Consider the following 22495-nt stretch of genomic DNA (forward strand, 5'->3'; position numbering starts at 1 on the left):
CGTTGCAGTTCATTTCTTAATCTCCTGTTACAAAAGATCAGACACTCTTCGTCCTTGCTGCAGGTCTCATCAGGCTATGGCTATGCTTCATGAAATACTCTCTCTGCTGTTATTAATCTTACCTGACCATGGTCTGGCAAGGTAGTCAAGGAGCAGCCATCAAGGTAAAGGTCTTTGGGGATAGGACTGCTGCACAGTATTGCCAAGAAGCAGGCATAAAATTGACTGCTGCTGGGTTTGGAGGTCAAGCAGGGATTTAGTGACATCCTCTGCTCCTGATCAGCTTGTAGGGAGTTTGCAATAGATGCTGATTCTTTACCACAGGATCAGCTGGTAGGTAGGCTGGTATCTGCTTGAAAACATTTTGCAACAGATTCACAAGAGTTTGACTCCCACTTGTTTAACTATACTCACACAAGAAAGTAAAGCAACAGAAATGTTACATACATAAAGTAAAACATTTCAGTTTTTGCTTCCAGATTTAATATTTCTGTTGTGTTAGATATGCTAATACCGTATATACTCGACTATAAGTCAACCTCAGGTATAAATCGAGGGCAAGTCTTGGGGCCAGAATTATGGATTTTGTTATGACCCATGAATAAGTCGAGGGTAAATCTTAGGGGCATATAGCAAAGAATCTAAAGGATGAAGCAAAGCAAATCAGTGTCAAAGAACTTACAAAATTCCAGCAGACACAACCCTTTGTGCCTACTCTTAAGGCTGGATGGATGAGAGAGTAGAGAGGGTCAGTGCTTCCAGTTAGATTATACACTTGCTTTTCACCAGGGGATGGTTCCTTCTTTTAAATAAGAGTTAAGATACAGTACTTACGTTGACCCATGCATAAGTCGACTCAGGTTTTTGGGGTCAATTTTATCACCTAAATTTCTAGACTTATACATGATTATATACAGTAAATATGATTTAACTGAGTAGCTGCTTCCTTCTGAAATTCACAATAAACTGGTGGTTTTAATTGCCATTTGATGCTTTAAAAATTACTGAGCTATAGATATTAAAATGTTGTGATATGGCAGTCTTTATGGTCATTGCTTCTCAGTCTCTGTTTCACATCCCACATATAAAATATGAGTATTAATTGGTTGACTAGTTGAGTCCCGTTCAGCTAGGAGTAGCTGTGGTAAAATCTAAATCCATCAGTTTCCCCTGGTTCTGATCCTTTACATGTAGTTTCATTTCTTTCTCCTGTTTAACTTTTCAGGACATCATTCTTCATATCCTTCTCTGCCTCCTCATTTTCTACACAGTGTATTACATGACTGGGAGCATTTCGTGTGGACTGTTCAGGTAAGACTGTCATAAATTAGAGATTTTATTGTCAGTATCTTCTAGCAGTATCTTCCACAGCCAATCTTTGTTTGCTGCTCCAGAAGACAAGGTATAACCCCTTGGTACAGGGGTTATGCAGCATAATTAAAGCATGTAGCAATTCAAACTTGGAGTGGGCTTACACTCTATTCACCAATATATCTAAACACTTTCACATTCCCTCTTTCCCAGAGTCATCCCCCCTTCCAACCCCATACCAGACATTTTCATGAGACAGGCCTTGAAGCTCCCAATGCAATCTCTACTCCCCACAGATCTTCTTGTTAACCACCCCGAAGAATGTAGATAGCCAACATTGTCCATATTTTGTGACAAAAAATCTTATCATCCAGTAGTTAATTACAATATATATGTTGTTGTGTAATTTCAAGTTGTTTCCAACTTAATGGCGAATCCATCATAGGGTTTTCTGTAACGGAGAGTGTCCGACTCGCCCAAAGTCAAGTGGGTTTCCATGACCGGGCGGGAATTTGAACTCTGATCTCCAGAGTTGTAATTCATTGCTCAAACCACTACACTGTACTGGCTCTCTCTTATATATGCATATGTATATACATGTGTGTATCAAAGTATATATCTATATACTATGGCAGAAAATCAGGGATTTGGATCCTGACAGCACTTAGCCAACCCATTGTGAACAGTGGACCCCCATGCCTACAAAGGAAAAGGGTTAAGGAGAGAGGAGGAGAAAGGCAAATTTGGCACTTTAATTTTTTGGTTTTGCTTTGTTTCAAAATTTAGCAGGTAGCATATCCAATTCAGCAAGTAGAAAGCACACCACAGAGCACTTAGCAATGCTGTTCTCAGATTCCCAACCCACACAATTTGAAGTTGGGTTGGGAATCAATCCTAGGAAACATACATGCAAAGCCCTTAACTTGAAAAAGCAAGTCCATTTACACTTTAAATCAATGAGACTTATTTTTAAGTAAATGCTGTTGTTTAATGGCCTGGCCTGACCTGCCCAGAGTGGAATGAATGCCAGGGGAGGAACATACTTAGCTTTCAGAATGACCAAGTGTTAGTAAATCTGACAAAGTTGGTAGCATATTCAAAACTGAATGCTACATCCAATTTTAGTCTCAACTGGAGTAGGTCCACTGAACTCAGTGGTAACTTGTGGCTATTAATTATCATTAACAGCAACAAATCTCTGTCAGCTGGGACTCAAATTGTATAGAGAAAAATGATGAAAATGATAACAATTGCACAAAATAAATGGGGTCTGTAACTAAATGTTACAATGTGGTGTAGGGTGCCAGCCCTGTTCCTGTCAGTTAGCTATGTGGTCGCCCTGTAACCTGCACAGTCAATGTCCAAGGTACTGCATTTCATCTTTGCCTCCAGTTTTCTATCTCTTCCTCCCATTCTATAGTCACTGAATACTGTACTGTATTTACAGTTTTCACTGGGCTGTTGTGAGGAGGAAGCAACATTAGACATAGCTTCCAGAGGCATCTGGTTGGCCAGTAATAATAAAATAATGAAAAATTATAAGCACTGAGTACAGAATATAGTTGCTTGAAGTTAAGTATGACTCCATATGGGCATTGCACGTTGTATATCTAGGTCTACATATATTATCTTATTACCAATATATTACATGTATTATCATTACAAATAATCTATTTTTAAATAGATCACTATTATTATTCCCTGGTGTGTGTACTTGTGCCCATGTGTGTACATGCACAGAAACTAAAAAAGAAGGGCTTTTAACAGAGGGCCAAGCTACATTGTTGTTTAAATGAATAACTGAATTTATTCATTGGCCTTGGCTTACCTATTTGTTTTTAAATAGCAGCTATGTATATGGGCCAGTAAGTGGAGGAGATAACCCTACATCTGCTCTCTGATCAAAAGAAAAAGCATACCTTGAACTTTGGTATGAACTGCAAAGGTAATAATAATAAAGTTGAGATTAGAAGTCTTGACCACCACACTTGGAACTGTGTGATATTATTATATTTCCTTTTAATCTTAGCCAGAAAACTAAAGGTGTAATTGACAAACACCATCCTAACTCACTGGATGGAATTAGGAAGGCAATTCTGGATCATGCATGTGTTTTTTTCTCTATGTGTCTCTATATACAGAGTGACAGAACATTTAGAAGTTAGCTTTTGGACTACAACTCCTACTATCCCATACTGTCTAAAGGATTCTGGGTAATCCAAATAACAGATTATTGTGAGCTGTCAAGTTGTTTTTGATTTATGATAACCTTAAGGCAACCCTGTCAAGGGATTTCCTTGCTATTCCACTTTTACTGTTCTGGCTTCCTCCTGTTGCATTCTGGGATTTGTAGTTCAGTGATGCCTAAGAGCTCTTTGTCTGAATATTCTAAATGCCCCTTCCTCAATTGCAAATTCCAGAATACAACAGGAGGCAGCCAGAGCAGTTAAAGTGGAATAGTAGCACTATAAGAGTGTAGTGTGGTAATCTACTGAGAGAATATCACTTGCTCAAGATCATCCAGTGTATTTCCATGGTCAAATCCCAGTGCAGTCACTACACCAAGCTGGCTCTATTCGTAATGTACAATAACATCCAAAATCCACAAAACAGTGCTACCTTTATTGGGGAAAAATGCCCAAAATACATGTTGCAAGCTTTCGAAGATCCACTGACATCTTCATCAGGCAAAGAAGACAATGTTAGTAATATGTTACTGAAATAGAAATGCAGGCTGTACTTGACGTTTTGTACCTCAAGTTATTCTCTCTTCTTTCTAGGCTCAACACCTTTAGTCTACATACACCTTTTGAATTTAAAACAGAGCCATCATATTCAGATCCCAACTATCTGGGTGAGGATATATTTGAGGGGAGCGGGGATTTTTTACAGAGAGGGAGAAGATGATGCTTTTATTTTGTGAGGGGAGCAGAAAGAGATGAAGATATGTAAACAAATGAAATGATTCCTGCAAATGATCTAAGATTTTACAATCAACATAGAAGCTTTAACAGTAAGTTAAAGACACGCCTTCTAGATTTTAAGAGAGCAGATTTTCGTAAACTTATTGAAATACTGGGGGTGATCCCATGGTCAGGAATACTAAAAGAGAAGGGAGTTCAAGACAAATGGGATTTTCTCAAAAGGGAGATACTGAAGGCACAATTTCAAACAGTTCCAATGAGAAAGAAAAATGGGAGATGTCTCACAAAATGGATGACTAAGGAACTTTCAATTGAGCTAAGTTTGAAACGGAACATGTATTCTTATATGGAAAAATGGGGAAATCACCAAAGAGGAATTCAAACAAATAGCAAGCACATGTAGGGGTAAAGTCAGAAAAGCTAAAGCGCAGCATGAGCTCAGTCTTGCTAGAGAGGTTAAAAACAATAAAAAGGGCTTTTATGGCTATGTCCACAGCAAAAGGAAGAAGAAAGAAATGGTAGGGCCACTGCGTGGAGAAGATGGCAAAATGCTAACAGGAGACAGAGAAAAGGCAGAATTACTCAACACCTTCTATGCCTCAGTCTTCTCAGAAAAGGCAAAGGGAGCTCAACCTGAGGATAATGGAGCAGAGGACAGAATAGGGGAATTTCAGCACAAAATAAGTAAAGAGATAGTACAGGAATATTTTATTAATCTAAGGCCCCATTCAGACTGGCATCAAAGATCTGGAAGGAACTGGGCTGATTCGGATGTCCCTCCCCGAATCTCTCAGTTAGCAAGTGCCCACTACAAAAGAGGGGCATTTTAAATCGAATGCATTCTGTGCCTGCTGTCAAAGGTGCCTGCTGTCAATCAAGCGATCGTCATGGTGACGTTTTGCAGGGGCATCGGAATTGTCCTCCCCCTCCTTTTTTTTAAAGAGCCATGCACAAAATGCCCCAAATTGTCCATTTTTAAAAAACTGTTTTTTGTGTGTTGTATGTATATGTGGGCATTTGGGTCAGATCTGCCCCTGTCCCCATTTTCAATCCCATGCAAGCTAATGCATCCCCCACTCCTTGCCCCCCAGAATGCCTCTTACACATGTAATAATAATAATAATAATAATAATAATAATAATAGTAATAAATTCCTCACCTCAGAAATGCCAGAAAAGGATGCAATTGCCATGCATTCTATTTTTTGCTTTTAAAAGCAATTCAGGGCTGCCTCTGAATTCAGTAGCAAAAGCATGTATTATTTTGTCTAATTGACAAGAGCAAAAAATGTAACATTCGAATTGTAAGTCTTGCCCTTTGTAACATTTGCATTTGCGACATTTCCCCTTTGCTGGAAGCGAGCAGATGAAAGGGAAAGTGCACAAGCCGCTAGCCCTGCTCTATCTGCCTCAAGAAAAAAAAATCATGCGCATATTTGGTCAAAAATAATACCCCAGCTTGGACTCACAGCCCTACTTCCCTGGGCAATCCTCCTTCCTTCCGACCCTCACCTCCCTTTGAGCTTTCTCCACCACCCCCACCTCCCTCTGACAATAAGCAGCCTGATTTCCCTACATGCCCCAGCGTAGCCCCGCAACCCAATTCCCCTGGAAATCCTCCTCCTCCTCCTCCTCCTTCCTTCAGACCCTTTCCTTCCTTGGGGATGCCCATTGACCCTTTCCCTCAGCTCCTTCATCCTCCTCCTTCTCCTGCTCCGTTTTAGGATCCCCTCCATGGCTCCCTTCCTCCCACGGCCCCTTTCTCCTCCTCCTCCTCCTCCTCCTTCATCACTTTCTCCACCCTCACCTTTCTCTGACAGCCCTCTGCAGCCCAAAAGTCACCCCTGATTTCCCCCTTCCTCCTGTCACCCTTTGCATCCAGATTCCCCTTTTTTCAGCCCTTTCCTCCTCCTCCTCCCCCCTCCCTTCGGATGATGGGAGGGAATGCTCCGACCTCTGCCCGCCCCCTGACCCTAATCCCTCCCTAAATTTGCCCCATTCATGATCGAGGGCAAGTTTCAATTTCGCTCAACCTGGGTCTTTTGAGAAAAGACAGATTTTAGCCCGAATCTGGATACCCCGGGGTAAGGGGCATTTCCTTGTGCAAGCCCCGACATGGATTGTGATGAATCGGGCCCAATATGAACTTCACGTGGAAGAATCACTTTCAAACCTGGTTTTTAATGTAGTCTGAATGGCCCTTCAATGGATTTAAGTCTCCAGGACCAGATGAACTACATCCAAGGGATTAAAAGAGCTGGCAAATATTAATATCGGAGCCATTGGCAATAATCTTTGAGAACTCCTGGAGAACAGGAGAAGTCCCAGGAGAATGGAGGAGGGCAAACGTTGTCTTTGTCTTCAAAAAAGGAAAAAAAGAGGATCCCAACAATTATCGTCTAGTTAGTCTGACATCAATACCAGGAAAGATTCTGGAGCAGAGCATTAAACAGAGAGTCTGTGAACATCTAGAAAGCAATGCCATAATCACAAAAAGTCAACACGGGTTTCAGAGAAAGAAGTCATGCCAGACAAACCTGATCTCTTTTTTTGATAAAACTACCAGCTTGTTAGACGAAGGGAATGCTGTGGATATAGAATACTTTGATTTCAGTAAGGCCTTTGACAAAGTTCCCCATGACCTTCTTGCAAACAAGCTTGTAAAATGTGGGCTAGACAAGGCAACCGTTACATGGATTTGTAATTGGTTGTCTGGCCGAACCCAAAGGATGCTCAACAATGGCACCTTTTCATCCTGGAGAGAAGTGTCCAGTGGGGTCCCACAGGGCTCTGTCCTGGGCCCAGTGCTATTCAACATCTTTATCAATGATTTGGAGGACAAAATTGGGGGGATACTTATCAAATTTGCAGATGACACCAAACTAGGGGGAGTAGCTAATACCCCAGAGGATAGGATCAAAATTCAAGATGACCTGAATAGACTAGAAAGCCGGGACAAAGCTAACAAAATGAATTTCAACACGGAGAAATGTAAGGTACTACACTTAGGGCGGAAAAATTAAATGCATAGATATAGGATGGGGGACACCTGGCTGAATGAGAGACTTATTTGTGTGAAAGGGATCTAGGAGTCCAAGTAGACCACAAGTTGAACATGAGTCAACAGTGTGACGCAGCAGCTAAAAAGGCCAATGCAATTTTAGGCTGCATCAATAAAAGTTTAGTGTTTAGATCAAAAGAAGTAATAGTGCCACTATATTCTCCTCTGGTTAGACCCCACCTGGAATATTGCGTCCAGTTCTGGGCACCACAATTTAAAAAGGATGTGGAGAAACTGGAGCATGTCCAAAGGAGAGCGACTAAAATGGTGAAGGGTCTGGAAGCCATGCCCTACGCTGAACGACTTAGGGAGCTGGGGATGTTTAGCCTGGAGAAGAGAGGGTTAAGAGGTGATATGATAGCCCTGTTTAAATATTTGAAGGGATGTCATACTGAGGAGGGAGTAAGCTTGTTTTCTGCTGCTCCAGAGACTAGGACCCGGAGCAATGGATGCAAGCTACAGGAAAAGAGATTCCACCTCAACATTAGGAAGATCTTCCTGACAGTAAGGGCTGTTCGACAGTGGAACAAACTCCCTTGGAGTGTGGTGGAGTCTTCTACCTTAGAGGTCTTCAAACAGAGGCTGGATGGCCATCTGTCGGGGATGCTTTGATGGAGAGTTCCTGCATGGCAGAATGGGGTTGGACTGGATGGCCCTTGCGGTCTCTTCCAACTCTATTATTCTAGTAATAATAATAATAATAATAATAATAATAATAATAATAATACTGTAATAATACATTTAATAAATTCTTGTTTCTGTCCCACCTGTCCCCCCAGATTGGGACGCAAAGTAGTTTTCAGTGATGAAAAATGTTAAAATTCACAAGATACAAAAGTTAAAACATAGTTATCCAGATACTTCTAAATAGGGCTGAAAAAGACTCCCATCTATCAAAAAAGACACTGGCCCAGAACAGACAGGCCAAATAAAGCAGCTTCTGGCTGCTTCAAGGGTGTGATGTTTGTATGATGTATGCCCCCAAAGTGGCCCAAAGCCATTCTTACATCCCAGCCCTTTGGACAGGAGCAAAAAGAAGCCATTATAATCTAGCTCCTAGTATGTGTGGGTTGGAGCCGGCAGCGGCGGTCCACTTTTGGAGTGGGCTGTGTGGTTGCTGGTGTCTTGGCCTGTTTGCGGCTGGAGGGGCCTCAGGCTGCTCCTTCCCACCTGTCTGTTCCAGGCCACACTGTCAATTGCTGTGGCCTCAACTTCTTTTCAAAAGTCTTCTGTAAGTAATTTTTTAGATGTCTGGCAAGAACAGTCATGCCAAGCATGGACGAAGAATGAACAACAAAGAAAATGGGTTGGCTCTCCATCTACCTTTTGCACTGACCCAGCCTATCCCTGACTTAGTCCCACCTAGCCATTTAATCCCTATGGGAATGCATCCCTTGATAGTGGGTGGGGGGAGATTCCAATGGGAGCCCTTTCTTTCTGTTCTATATAGTTATACCAGGAGGGTGAGCACAGAATCTATTATTGATAAATTGCAAGTTGGTAGAAAAGTATAAGCCTCCTCTCTTTTTTTTTTTTTTAACAATTGAATTGAAAACAAAAGCTTTATAAAAGCTAAAATCAAGCAATTCAGAGACTATTATCAGATGATCAAAGTGAGGCTGTCGTACTTTGGCAACATCGTGAAAAGACATGACTAATTAGAAAAAGGTAGAAGAAATAGAAAGAGAGGAAGACCACACACTGGATGGCTAGACTCAGTTAGGGAAGTCCATGGGCCTGAATTTGTAGGAGCTAAGCAGAGCAGTGGAGGACAGGGGGCATGGCCATTTCTAATCCACAGGATCACCATGAGTCGTGATTGACAAGAGGGCAGTTAACAACAACGGTTCTATCAACAGCTAATGCATGTTCTTCACAAACACTGTTCTCATAATGTTCTTGTATATCCTATCCGAGAATGCAATAAAGGGATGTGAGGAAAGTTCCAGTCAAACTGTACCCCCCTCCTGTAACTGAGCTCTCATTCCCTCATTATATGGGCATATAATATCTTTTTAAGTAAGGAACTGGGATTGTGATAGAGTTTATATCGAGATACATCCTTGACAATTTTAGTATTTATTTCATCTCTTTTTAAAAACTGCATCATTTATGCTCCATTTATTATTTTTATTTTAAAACTCTACGTTACCTTAAATCCAAAAGGGACTTCCGTCATATAAAATAACATATACTGTACTCCCTATTCTTAGTAACAAGAATTATAAAAGGACAATATAGACAACAGTTTCCATGGACAACAGTTTAAACTAGAGAAACTCATTAAAAAGATTCAGGCAAAACACATTATTAAAGAAATATATTTTTGTCTAGCTTCCTAAAACATGGGGGATGAGGTCTGATGAAACTCACTTTGAAGACTCTTTTGCAGTCAGGTTGTTTGTACCGCCTTTAAGATTCAGAGATCTGTACAGATCCAAATAGCCTATCTATTTATTTCCTTTTCCTTCTCCCTTAGCAAACATGCTGGCCATGGAGTTCACCTTTCTCACCAGTGGTCTCCTTTTTGCACAACTCCTGAAACAATGGGTCTGGGATTATGCCATCACCGTGACTTTGGCTCACATTCTGTTGACATCTGCAGGTGAGCTTAAGTACCAAAAAGGCCAAATAGGAAAGTCTGAGTTGTAGTCCAATTTCCTCTTATGCTGCATGATTTTCACCCCTCTCTGAGAGTAAGGGTAGCCCAAATGTACTGGTAAATAGCTGGGTGATTTCCAGTAGTTAATAAGTATTTCCTACTCCTCACTGAGGAGCAACAAATAATAATAATAATAATAGGATTTATTTATATACCGCCCAATCACTGGGAATCTGAGCGGTGTACAACAGAGGAGATAATAGATGGTTCCCTGCCCTCAGGCTTACAATCTAAATGACTCTTTTGTTCTTACCCAAATTATATTACAGAAAATGAAGCAAGCAACCAGGAGTGGAAGAATTTACTGTGCACTTTTCTTTTTAGGAGCACTGCATCAGTCTCTAAATTGTCCAGGCTGTGCAAACTGGATGCAGCATGATAAACTGTCCCTGCTTCTGCTGCAGAAACAAAGTGTGCCCTCTCTCTTTCACAGTTTAAAGGGAGACAGATTTCTGTGCTCCAAAACTGAGATGAATGGATGAAAGGAGTCAGATAGGCAAATTAAGAAAGCACTGAACGCACAAAATGGGGAGCCGCTGCACAAATAGACAGACATACAGATAGATAGATGAACCAGGATTACTGGAATTGCCATGCCAAGCTACCTACATCAGTAGCCCAGTGCAGGGACAAAAGGAGCTCAACCCTCATAGAATTGTAGACTTGAAAGAGATTCTAAGGTCAGGCTACTCCCTTGTCAATAAGTAGAATGTATAGCTCAAGCACCACCAGCTGTCCAGCCATTGTTTAAAAATCTCAAGTGAAGACAAGTCTTTTGCCTTTTGAGACTGTCCATTCCATTGTCAAATTATCATCAGGAGGTCCTGGACCATGCCAATCAGTACCATGTCAGGATGCACAGGAAAGCCATTGAAATCCACAAACATCTGGATAATTTCAACCGGAAAGAAGAAACCCTTAAAGTGAACAAAATTTGGCTACCAGTCCTGAGGAATAGCAAAATAAGGACTCAGCAAATGCAAATGGGAAACCATTCAGAGTCAGGGGCTTTCCCAGCAGATAATGATCACCAATTAGCAGACATTAATCCTCATTTGCATTAGCCTCCCAGGCTGAGGCCAGCCATCAGCACAAAATAATACACATGAAAATCACTCCTGCATTCCCAGGCTCACACAGTATATATATGCACACCCAATTTTTCCATGCAAAGCATTCTCTGAAGATGCCAGCCACAGATGCTGGCGAAATGTCAGGAAGAAAATTTTCTAGAACATGGCCACATAGCCCAAAAAACCCACAAAAAACCATGGATGCTGGCCATGAAAGCCTTCAACTTTCTGACAGTTAAGAGCTGTTTGACAGTGAAGCACACTTCCTTGGAGAGTGGTGGAGTCTTCTCCTGAGATTTTTAAACAGAGGCTGGATGGGAGTTATTTATTTGTGGATGGTTCTTATAGTCTCTTCCAACTCTGTGATTCTATGATTCTATGTTCATCTCCATCCATTAGAAGTACATAACTTAGGGTCTGAACAAACAGGCCAAAATAAAGCTGCTTTGGGTCACTTTGAAGATTCACTGTTTAAATGATGCATGTGTCCTAAGAGACCAGAAGCTGTGCCAAAGCCACACTCCAGTCCTAAGGACTGGAGCACAGCTTTGGCACAGCTTCTGACCTGTTAAGATGCACGTCATTTAAACATCATACCTCCCAATTGACCCAAAGCAGCTTTATTTTGGCCTGTCTGTTCGGGCCCATAGTTGTCACGTAGCTACCTAGTTCCATCGTCCCTTACTCTCTCTATCTCAAAGAGCACTATGTAAAGCCCTCCCTTCAGCCACCATCTTGGGGGGAGAGAGGCAGGCTAGCTCCAACTGCTTGCCTGAAAGATGTAAAGCCCTCCCTTCAGCCACCATCTTGGGGGGAGAGAGGCAGGCTAGCTCTAACTGCCTGCCTGAAAGATGTAAAGCCCTCCGTTCAGCCACGATCTTGGGGGGAGAGAGGCAGGCTAGCTCCAACTGCCTGCCTGAAAGAAGAAAAAGCCCTCCTTCTGACCACCATCTTGAGGGGGAGAGAGGCCTGGCCTGAAAGACTAAGAGCCCTCCTTCCGACCACCATCTGGAGGGAAGAGAGGCCTGTTATGTTTTATTTTGACTTTGTATTGTACTTCCTGTTGTACACCACTTTGATCTAATTTGGAAAAGCGGTATATAAATAAACATCATCATTATTATTATTATTATTATTATTATTATTATTATTATTTGTAGTACCAGTGGAACATGGAGGAGAATGCATAACTCTCCAGAAGTTCTTGAAGGACAGGTTGCATACCTGTAACTATAGTTATTTGAGTGGTGATATGTAAACTCCCACAAATGGATTATCTGCACCTGTGCAGTGCATCATTTTAAACTTTCTAGCTTTCACCCTCTGCCCACTCATCCTCTGTGGAGATATCCAGCACACTTCCTGCCTAAACCCACAGTTCCATGGATGGATGTCAAAGCATGGATGTCTGGTGATGAGGAGAAATGGAGGAAAAGCATTCATGATGGGGCCTCCCAACTGAAACAGAAAGGCATTGCTTTGCAAGCCCTTTCCCCAACTTCCAGCATTTTTTAAGGGAGCCCTGGTGGTCAAATGCCTATACTTCAGCCACAAGGTTGTGAGTTTGGTCTCAGGCAGGGTTCCAAGATCCACTCAGCCTTGCATACTTCCATAGGTTGCTAAAACCCAGCTTGTTGGGGGCAATTAGCTTATAAATTGTAAACTGCTTAGGGAGTGCTTAGTTCACTGATAAACATTATGGAAATGTATTTGCTATCGCTATTGTCCTGGTACATAATGTCCAGTACTGGCTGTTCTTGGCTGAGATGAAAAGATCCAACTCTGGAGTGCCCTATCTCTTGACGACTTCTCAAAGAGTGTCAGGATGGTCTCTCCAGATGGTCTCTCTACTTGTGGCACGAGACTGGTGACCTGCTGAGACCATCTGCCAATATGTTTTCGTCTCCTGGCAGGTGGATTGCCGAGATGGAAATACACCAGTCTCAGTGATGGAATGTGAACCAGAGCAAAATGGTTGATTTTGTGGCTCCTTGCTAGTTAAGCTAGTAGTGGTGTTGTCAGAGACTACCTGAACAACTTTGCTATACAAAAGAGTTTCCAAGGCTTAAAATGCCTTGTCCACAGCAAGCATCATGAGAGCATCTCTTCTCAGGTGACCAATGACTCCTCATGGAGGAGCTTCCCAGGCTAGTTCCCCATTCTTCCATGGAGGCATCCCATGGTGATTGCTACTGTGGGCTTTGGAGGAATCGTTTTAGCTGGAACATCTTTGGCGTAGACCGGGTGATTGCATAAACATCTCAAAGTGGCTTTGAGAAGAGTGTGATAGTGTTTGTCCAGGAGATATCTTCTCTGGCTGGATCTTAAGAGATCTTTTCAGAGTCACCCAGACTGAGGAACCAGAAGCCATCAGGGCCAAAGAAGATCAAGGTGGTTAACACTCATGGTGTGAATAATAAGGTTTGTCCAAGGCTGGCACTGCTTGTTCATACAAGAGGGCTTTGAACCTAGACAAGCAATTTTTATGTGTTTGAGGTGTGAAAAAATTGCAATGAACATAAGTCTTCGCATTGTGACCTTTGTCAAGGCCCAAAAGGCAATGCAAATGTCTGTCCCTTTCAGGGATTTTTGCTCCACAGGAGGGACACATTTTGAAGGAACTGGATAAGCAGCTGTAAGCCAAACTGCCAAGCCACAGAAATGTTACCAAGTGAGCAGTCCAAGCCAAGCCAAAAACAGAGTCCAGAACAAAGCCATATTGAGATCTATAAGAGAGGGTCAAAGATAGTTTAGCTGAAAATCCAGAGATGCAATAGCTCAATGGTTCTTTCAATGCTGTTGCTGCTGAGGCAGCAGATGAAGATGAATTGAGGGCTTAGGTGGAAGTGTACTGGATAGCTATGTAGAGAGTAGGTGGGGCTACCACCAAAAAGCTTAGGTAATAGGTTTGGAGCTATGCATTGTACAGGCACAGATAGCTCATTTGTGTGAGTCAGAGAGACCACAAAGAAGAAGTACAATTTTCAGAATATTTCATCATTGGCTAAACTGACTGGGGCTGATGGGAGTTGTACTCCAGCAATATCAAGAGAGCCAAATACCTCTACTTCGCTTCCCTAAAATATAAGCAGCAGAGGTAGGAAGAGAACATGTCCCAGTCCTCATCCATGGTTATTATTTCCTTACCAAGTTAGTTTCCAGTATAGTCCTGCTGGCATACAATTCTAACTTTTCTAATGGCTTCTCTCTCTTTTTACAGTGATGAACGAAATACCTTTTGTGTGGCAGTGGTGGCTAGCTCTTGGTAAGGATGTCATATTCTTTTTTTTCTTTCAAAATTCTACACATTGTTTATTATGATTGATTTTCCAATTTTTTTGTATATAATAATAATAATAATAATAATAATAATAATAATAGGATTTATTTATATACTGCCCAATCACTGGGAATCTGGGCGGTTTACAACAGAGGGGATAATAGACAGTTCCCTGCCCTCAGGCTTACAATCTAAAAGACACGACACAAAAGGAGAAGGGATTGGTGAGGGGGGGAGGGATCCGGTCCAGCATTCTTCTCTCCCTTGGAGGCCTGGACCAAGGCAGATGGACTGGAGGGAGGGCTCTTCTTCCAGGCTAGCCATGGTGGAGCTGGGCCTGCCTGGTCAACCCCCTCATAGGCCGGAAGAAGACAGTTATGGAGGGAGGAGTATATAATATAATTAGCCATTTACAACCTTTATTAAATTACCCCAACCTTGCCAATTTCTTACTCTCTTTTTCACAAAATGGAATATTTCAAAATGCATTAGACATAATTTTAACATTCAAAACAAGAGAGGGGTGTTACCATGGAAAACCTAGTCGTCCCTTAGTGTTACCGTATTCATGTTCATTTAAGAGCCTCATTTCTTGAGCTGTGTCACCAATAAATGTTAAATTGCTAAACTACTTATCCTGTGACTGAAGCTGTTGTTTATGATAAATGGATCCACTCACACCAGCAGTACCTTCATTTGCTGCTTTATAAAGCGGGTAACGATGGTGAGTTGTCTTGGATGCCTTATCAATGACTTTCTTTGCATACTCCTGGAATTCCTGTTCCTTCCATAGTGCAATACGTTCTTTTTGTCTTTGATATTCTAGGTCTTGCTTCTCATGTTCTTTTCTTGACAGATTTTCAGCTATTTGCATGACATGGGCTTCCTGTAATTTTAAGTTTGAACAATGATTTCTGTGTTTCTTGTCCTTTTCCAGTTCTTGATAGATCCTGTCTGCTTCTATTAATCCCTGAAGTATAGCTTGAGCTTCCAGTTTTTCCTGCTTTTCTTTCTCTTCCTTCATTTTTATCACACTAATTCTGTAATCTTTGATGGATTTGAGATCAGCTTTGTCCTTTTCTTCTTTAGCTTCACGTTCCTTCTCAAGCTCCTCTTCTGTCTCTGCAATTTCTCTTTCGTCTTCATCATCAGTTTTTTGTTTCATCTGTTGATGGTGCTTGCTGATATTTTCTCTGTGTTCCTCCATTAACCTGAGCAGTTCCACTTCCTTTTCTCTTCTCAGCTTAACCATAGCTCGCTTTGCTTGATAATGAGCTTGAACTTTATCTTCTTCTTTTTGCTTTTCTATAGCTCTCAGAATTTTCTGCTCAGCAACATATGCCTGATGGATGTGCTTACGCTTAAGTTTCTTCTCACTCTCCTTTTCCTCTTTCTGCAGCATTTCCAATTGACCAGTACCTGGATCGTTTCTCCTTTTTTATCTTTTTATATTGTTCATTTCTGCTTGATGTTCATGCTCTTTTATTTGTTCTAATTGATCCTTGTTAAGCTGCAGTCTTTTCAGGCGGCGTTCCTTGGCCTTTTCCTCCTCTTTCTGTATAGCTTTTTGATGTTCCCGTTCTATTTCTTCAAACTTATAGAGGTATAGATTTCTTTTTTCTTGTTATATTCAATCTGAGCATCTTTTTCCTTTAAGACAGGGGTATCACAGTATAATGGAGGCATCCGTTACACAACAGCAAGTTTTTAAAGCTACCTGCCCCCCCCCCCCTTTTAGAAAAAAGTCTGTCTTGTGTTAATTTTTTAAAATGTTAAGTCACCTCAAAGGGCTTTTGCCAGACAGAATGTGGGAGAAATAAATATTGAAAATAAATCAACTAGGGGAAGGTTGAGTGAAATATTTTGTATGCTACTTTATCTTGTTTCCTCTCTTGCAGCCAGTGGTCTCTTCCTCATGATTGGTAGTGGAGAGGTCATGATTTATCTAGCTTGCTGCAGTGCCAACAACCTTAGTGGGGACAGCTTGTCTTAATCTTGTGGAAAACCTTAGGTCAAGATGAAAGAAAGAATATCATATCAGCTCTTGCAGCCCAACTGAATTTACAAAGGCAAGTTGTTCCATTATTATCAATAAAAAGAATTGTTCAACCTTTGAGGCCACATAAATAACAAGGAGACACCTATTTTTCTAAACTGCAAGCAGGAAGTGGCATATCCTCAAGTTATCAAACAACACAAAACAAGCTGATATAAACGATTGATGGCACCCCTTTCCATTGAGAAAGGAACCATATCTCAGTGACAGAGCACATAGTTGGAACACAGAAAGTTCCAAGTTCAGCCCCTAGGATCTCCAGATAAGGCTTACATGTAAAAGACTTCTGTTGGAGAATTGTTGCTTGTCAAGTATTGACTAGAGGGACAAAAATCCTGATGAGGTATAAAACAGTTCCAGGCTAAACGGAATGTGACACAATAGTCTCCAGTATTTAACAATTATTTGATTAGATTAATTGATTCACTTAATAATTCAAATGGTGCCCTTGCTCAATCAGGCATATTTTAATTTAGAACAATAATTGCTTTAAATCCAAGTTCTTCTAAAAATGAAGATGGAAAACACCATTTTGGAAACATTTCTTCCAGAATGTGTGCATGTGAGAAAGACAAATGCCTGTAAAATACTACCTCCTGTAACACACATATACTAAATTTGCCCAATCTCAAACTGCAGTTCTGAATACGGGCATACCTCAACAAAGCCTCTGGTCAAAATACTCCATGTTATTCTTTCTATGCCTGCCCAACCCCTCCCTTGTCTACCTTGCCTTCTGCCCAGCTGGACATTTTAAGCTGCATTGGTACTGGAAGGATGGTGAAGTTGGGCTGGAGTAACACAGATTTGCAGTGTTGAGTTGCAGTACTATGTCTGCAGTAAACAATCCAGTAAAGAATGAGGTGGATATTAGATTCGTCTGTAGTTGATCCTGTTGTAATTGGGTGTGCCTGCCTACAACAGGTTAGGCAAACAGCAGCTGCCTAAATAATCTCTTACTGAGAATGCATGAACAGGAAGACAAAGAAGATTTTCACACTTGCCTGCATTACTGGGAAATCTCCCTCCAAAAATTGCTAAAAGGGAAAATAAGCCTCTCTGTCTGAACACTGGAAGCGCTCATTAATCATTCAAGGAAACGGAGCTCCCTCTGTAGCGTTCTTCAGTCATTGCAAGGAAAGCAGGGAGATTTCTTTTTTCTCTTCTAGACGCAAAGATTAATGAGCACTTCCAGCATTCAGACAGAGGCTCATTTCTCCTTTTAGCAACTGGTGATTTCCTAGCGATGCAGGCAAGTGTGAGAATCTTCAAAGAGAAAAAGGCACAGCAAGTAAGCCAACCTCACCATCTACCTCAAGGGTGTTATAAAATATAAAGAATGTTTGATAGAATCTACTTTATTAATTGAATTATATCTGTATGTACAATGGTATACAAACATAATTCTCAATGGCTGCTCCCAAATGGCAGAACTCCCTTCCAAGGGATGCTAGACTGGCCCCTTACCCGTTGTTTTTGTTTTTCATGCAGGATCTTGTGAATGGGACTTTTATTTATTTTTATTTATTTCATTTATATGCTGCCTTTCTCCCTGGGAAATTCTCCCGAGGCGACTCACAGATTTAAAAAACATTACAATAAAATTTTAAAAAGTTAAAATCATCTGAAATACACATGCTCAATATAAATATCACTGTGGCCTGCTTGTTTTAAACTCCCTGCTTAAATAAAAATGTCTTAGCTTGACATCAAAAGGCAAGCAGGGAGGGGGCCAGCCTAGTCTGCCATGGAAGGGAGTTAAAGGAATTCCAGAGGTTGGGTGCAGGCACCGAGAAGGCTCTCTCTCTCGTGTCATCACCAAAAGAGTCTGGATAGTGGTGGGTCCGAGAGAAAGCCTTCCCCCTTTTTAACTGGATGTATAATTCTTTATTGTATTTAATATTTTTAAATCGTATGTTTAATTTTATGTTTTGGTTGTTTGTGCTTTATTTGATTTGATCGTTAGTCATCTTGGATGCCATTCTTTGCAGGGTAGAACTGTCTGGATAAATAACAGTACAGTCGGCCCTTCTTATACACGGATTTTTTATACACGGATTCAAGCATACATGGTTTGAAAATGTTCCAAAAAAGTATACATTTCAAATATCAAACCTTGATTTTCCATTTTTTATAAGGGACACCATTTTGCTATCTCATTATATTTAATGGGATTTGAGCATACACGGATTTTGTTATACACGGGTGATCTTGGAACCAAACCCCAGCGTATAACAAGGGTCCACTGTAATTTGTTAATCAAAGAAACTTCATTGTAGTAAAAGAACTCTTAGCAGATTTATTCTTAGATGATTTTGCTAAGTTTGGCACTCAATGGAAGGCAAAGTTTCTTCATTGGATTGTTCATCCTATTGTTAGTGGGTAGGATTGGCCATGGTAGATTCTATCTTGTCATCACAATCAGTCCATGTACTCAGTTTGACAAAAGATAAAGGAATTTACATTTTAAGCATATGTACACACACACTTTCCTATACCTGAAAGCACCACTTAAGCTAATAAATCAGTGCCCGAATATATATTTGAGCCTGATACAGCAACTCTGTGTGACTAAATGGCTTCAAGAGTGACACTAAGCCAAAGCAAAATTTTTACCATTGATCAGAACTAGAGTTTTAGTGGAAATGAATATGATTAACATTTTAATGTCCACTGTATGCTTCTGAAGGAACAGATTTGCAACCAAGTATTATGTCTCCAGTTACAGCCATCTTGGTATAAATAACCATTCTGAATACTGCTTTTCTGTATTATATACAGATCAGGAAGAAATGCCTGAGGATCACACACTGCACCTAACCCCATCAAAATTATCTTTCAGACCAAGCACTTTCACATCACAGCCACCTGAAAAGTCACTTGTAAGTGAGAAATGCAAGAAAAGTGTTGGTGGACTGGAAGCAGCAGTCTAAGTCTTATGCTGTTCCTCACAGATTAATAATCTGCTTCAGGCACAAAAAGCTAATGAAAGCCCAATCAGATATGCCTTACATTCCCTAAGCTGTTCTGCACCTTGTTACACTTTCTGGGTCTTATATAATTCATTCCAACCTTGCATCAAATATGAAATATAAGATGTGTCTGATGAGGACACAAAGATAGTTTAGAACAGTATTTACACTGAAGTATTTACGTAACACTTTGTAGTTACAGAAGTGACTTGTCAGAGCACTCTTATATTGCAGAAAGTGTCCGTAAGTTTTCTTTTTAATGCAGGATTTTCAGGCAATATTTACCTGAAAACCATATCAGAAACCCTATTCAAAACAGTAGGGGAGAGGGACCCATAAGGAAATCAGGGAGGAAAATTGGCTCTTGATCCACATACAGTTGCTCATACTTGGTGGATAAAGAGGGAATACGTGCTATTTGTACAGTAACATTTCAATGTACAAAATGCAATCTGTCTGCAGAATCAATTTTCTATATATGTTAGATGTGCAGAACTCAGCAAATTCAACAAAATAAATCTCTTACATGAGGAATGAAAAGCAACCCACTTCTAATGAACTGCTGAGTTGTGCAACACCAAAACTGAGGAAATTTGATCACATACATTGGTAGTGAGCACTCTGTATGTTATACACATTGCAGATCAGGGTGAAGACTAGTCCAAGGACATGTCCCTATTATCACTTTGCCACAAGACTTATGAGCATTCCTTGATTATGTAGAATACAGCTTTTATCTCCTGTATCATTACTACTATTGAATAGGGGTGCTAGTTAGGAATAGTATGCAAAGGAGCCTTATAGCACCTTTGAGACTGAGAAGAAAAAAGTTTGTAGCACAAACCTTCATAGATTGGGTCGACTTCATCAATGCAATCTACAATAGTAGACCCAGTCTGCAAAAGCTTATTCTGCAACGTTTTTTTTCTCTCAGTCTCAAAGATCCTGTAACATCTCTTTGCATATGACTGAACAAGGGTGTCATTATTACTGAGTTTATACACTGAAAACCTACAGAGTAGGTCATTTATACATCTGTAGTCCACTTCTTTTTCTCTCCATCATGCCACAGGTCCTGGGACTATGAAATTGTCCAGTTTTCTGGCCCAATAGCATTAAGGCTAGTGGGAACTGAATTCCATTGGAACCAGTTCTGTAAGGTTATCCTGTAACATCTGTTTCACATAAGGAGGATCTGTTTGGCTGATACATATGGTTCCATGGAGGCTTTCAAAGCTTCCTGATAATCTGCCAGTGGGACCTCTTGGCAGGCTGGAGAAGTAAGTTGACCCATACGAATGAGATTGCACAAATCTGTGATCATGTCTTTCAGCTTCTCCTTGTCTGTAATGCAGGAAACAAAGTACAGAAGAGACAGATAATAACTCCTCATTTCAAGACTACTAAATTTAGAACAAAAAAAAAAAGTTCAGAGCAGGGTGACTCTGAAAAAGGAATTGTACAATAATAACATCCAGTAACTGGCCACCTAGAAACAGGCAAGTCAAAAGTGACACCACCTATTCAGAGTATACATTCCAGAGCATTTTGAGTTTGGGCATAGTTCAAAGGGCTGCCCATGTGTCCTTTGCATTATGCCCAAACTCAAACTGCTCTGGAATTTGAATTTATACTCTGAAAATCTTGTGTCACTTTTGACTTACCTGCTTCTAAGCGACCAAAATCAATCTTTACTTGTTGTTGTACAATTCCTTCTCTCTCTCTCTGTAATCAGCTGTTTTTTTAAAATAAAAAAGCAACCTTATGTTAATAATAAAAAAAAACAATAGCAGTGCAAAGTGGTGGTTGGGGAAACCAGATCCGAAATGTAAAAGGTACATGGGAAGTAGAACTTTACTTATTCCAACCCATGAGCCTCATCCTGGAGAGACAACACAGCCTATGGGCTCCCACCCCATTTAGAACTCAATGAATCCCCATCCCCACTCTTACACAATTATAAATACTTCTTCAGTGTTTTTTTAAAAAACAACAACTCTATTCTCAGTAGCCAGAAAGCATTATTTCCCCTTGCATAATCCCTACAACCAGTTTTGTCTTCAAATAAAGTTTTTACAAAACTGGAAGCAGACTTTGGGACACTTGTTTCAGAGCAGTACTAGACCCAATGAACTTGCCCACTGGGGCAGCCTGCATGTAAAAGTACAAGTTCACATATCAGTTAATGCAGTGCAGATTTTCTTATGCAAACATCTTACGCTGGCCAGGAGAGACATACAAAGTCAACCAACTGATAGTCAACCAATGCCTCCATCTGGATTTACTATGAGGATATGCCAGAGGCTAAATCTGTGATCTTTTTCACACATGACACATGCTTTTCCGTTGCACTATGAGACTTCCTCCTTTTCTTTCCTCCATAGTCCTATTTTACTACTGCACATGATGTCACTTACTCCAGCTGTGATCCCTTTTCCACTGGGTCATCCAAAAGCCAGAGAGCTTCACATCCTTAAAGATCAATGCACTCTGTAGAAATGATGAAGAGTTATAGTTCACAAATGTTTTACAATAGTCTTTCAGAAATCTAAGTATAAACTAATTCTACATGCAAGAAGATGCTCTAAGACCTGGTTATTCTTCAGAAGAAAGCATGTTGTCAAGAAAGCATGATGGATATATACAATAAGGCTAAACTACTGACAAAAGAATGCATTTAAATCAAATATACCAGACGTCACATAGCTACTCACCACAGGAACTGTTAAAGGCTGCTTTGACATCCCACCGTAAGTAACCATGGTCCCTTTATGCCTATGGGAAGAGTCAATTATAACTTTAGGATCAGGAGTATCAACAGTAGTACTAAAGAGAGGAATAAACAATACCTTCCATGCACCACATTCAAACAGCTATAGCACAAAGGTGCCCTTTATGGCTGTCCTGAAGTTATGCAATTCCTTTATCTTAATTGAGAAAACAGCAGGAAACAGGCCCATTAGCACTGACTGGAGTTTAGGGGGTTGTCAGCTCAGCAAGGAAGATGTTGCATTCCTTTTGCCTCCCTTATATTCCCTTCCAAATGCTAGCCAAGCTAAACAGCCGCAATAATGCTTAACACAACTGCAATCAAGATAGCTAGAAGATGGAGTCTTGTATCACTTGAAAGTATTTTTGACATCTAAATTATGCTTTT

General features: G+C 40.6%; 2 protein-coding genes and 1 pseudogene across 3 annotated transcripts in view; 1 reads left to right on the top strand and 2 right to left on the bottom strand.

Moving 5' to 3' along the window:
* LOC149301687 (putative transmembrane protein 244) lies at positions 1-16303 on the top strand. The gene is made up of 6 exons (XM_089482729.1): positions 1-164; positions 1226-1311; positions 4092-4165; positions 9775-9900; positions 14251-14295; positions 16209-16303. Exons 1-6 carry the CDS (start codon positions 129-131, stop codon positions 16301-16303), a joined length of 462 nt encoding a protein of 153 aa, XP_089338855.1. The 5' UTR covers positions 1-128.
* Positions 14939-15996, bottom strand: LOC149301688 (cilia- and flagella- associated protein 210-like; annotated as a pseudogene).
* LOC149301689 (enoyl-[acyl-carrier-protein] reductase, mitochondrial-like) overlaps positions 16232-22495 on the bottom strand; it is a 24506-nt gene continuing 18242 nt past the window's right edge. The window contains exons 8-10 of one of the 2 annotated variants that reach the window (XM_089482728.1): positions 22053-22113; positions 21756-21828; positions 16232-16316 (exon numbers count right to left, since the gene is read on the bottom strand). In XM_089482728.1, the coding sequence (XP_089338854.1) occupies positions 16300-16316; positions 21756-21828; positions 22053-22113 (151 nt within the window). In that variant the 3' untranslated portion in view covers positions 16232-16299. Of the gene's footprint in view, positions 16317-17975; positions 20683-21755; positions 21829-22052; positions 22114-22495 lie in introns of those variants that run through there. The other variant, XM_089482727.1, reaches the window with a different exon arrangement.

This window comes from Sceloporus occidentalis, unplaced genomic scaffold (genome assembly GCF_023333645.1).
Source record: "Sceloporus occidentalis isolate IW3139 unplaced genomic scaffold, rSceOcc1.0.p SCAF_20, whole genome shotgun sequence".
NCBI lineage: Eukaryota > Metazoa > Chordata > Lepidosauria > Squamata > Phrynosomatidae > Sceloporus > Sceloporus occidentalis.

Excerpts from the sequence above, each read along its gene's own strand:
- LOC149301687 (XM_089482729.1), top strand. The coding sequence starts at position 129 with ATGGTCTGGCAAGGTAGTCAAGGAGCAGCCATCAAG. Across the intron at positions 165-1,225 it reads GTCAAGGAGCAGCCATCAAG|GACATCATTCTTCATATCCT; the intron begins GTAAAGGTCTTT and ends TTAACTTTTCAG. Across the intron at positions 14,296-16,208 it reads GCAGTGGTGGCTAGCTCTTG|CCAGTGGTCTCTTCCTCATG; the intron begins GTAAGGATGTCA and ends CCTCTCTTGCAG.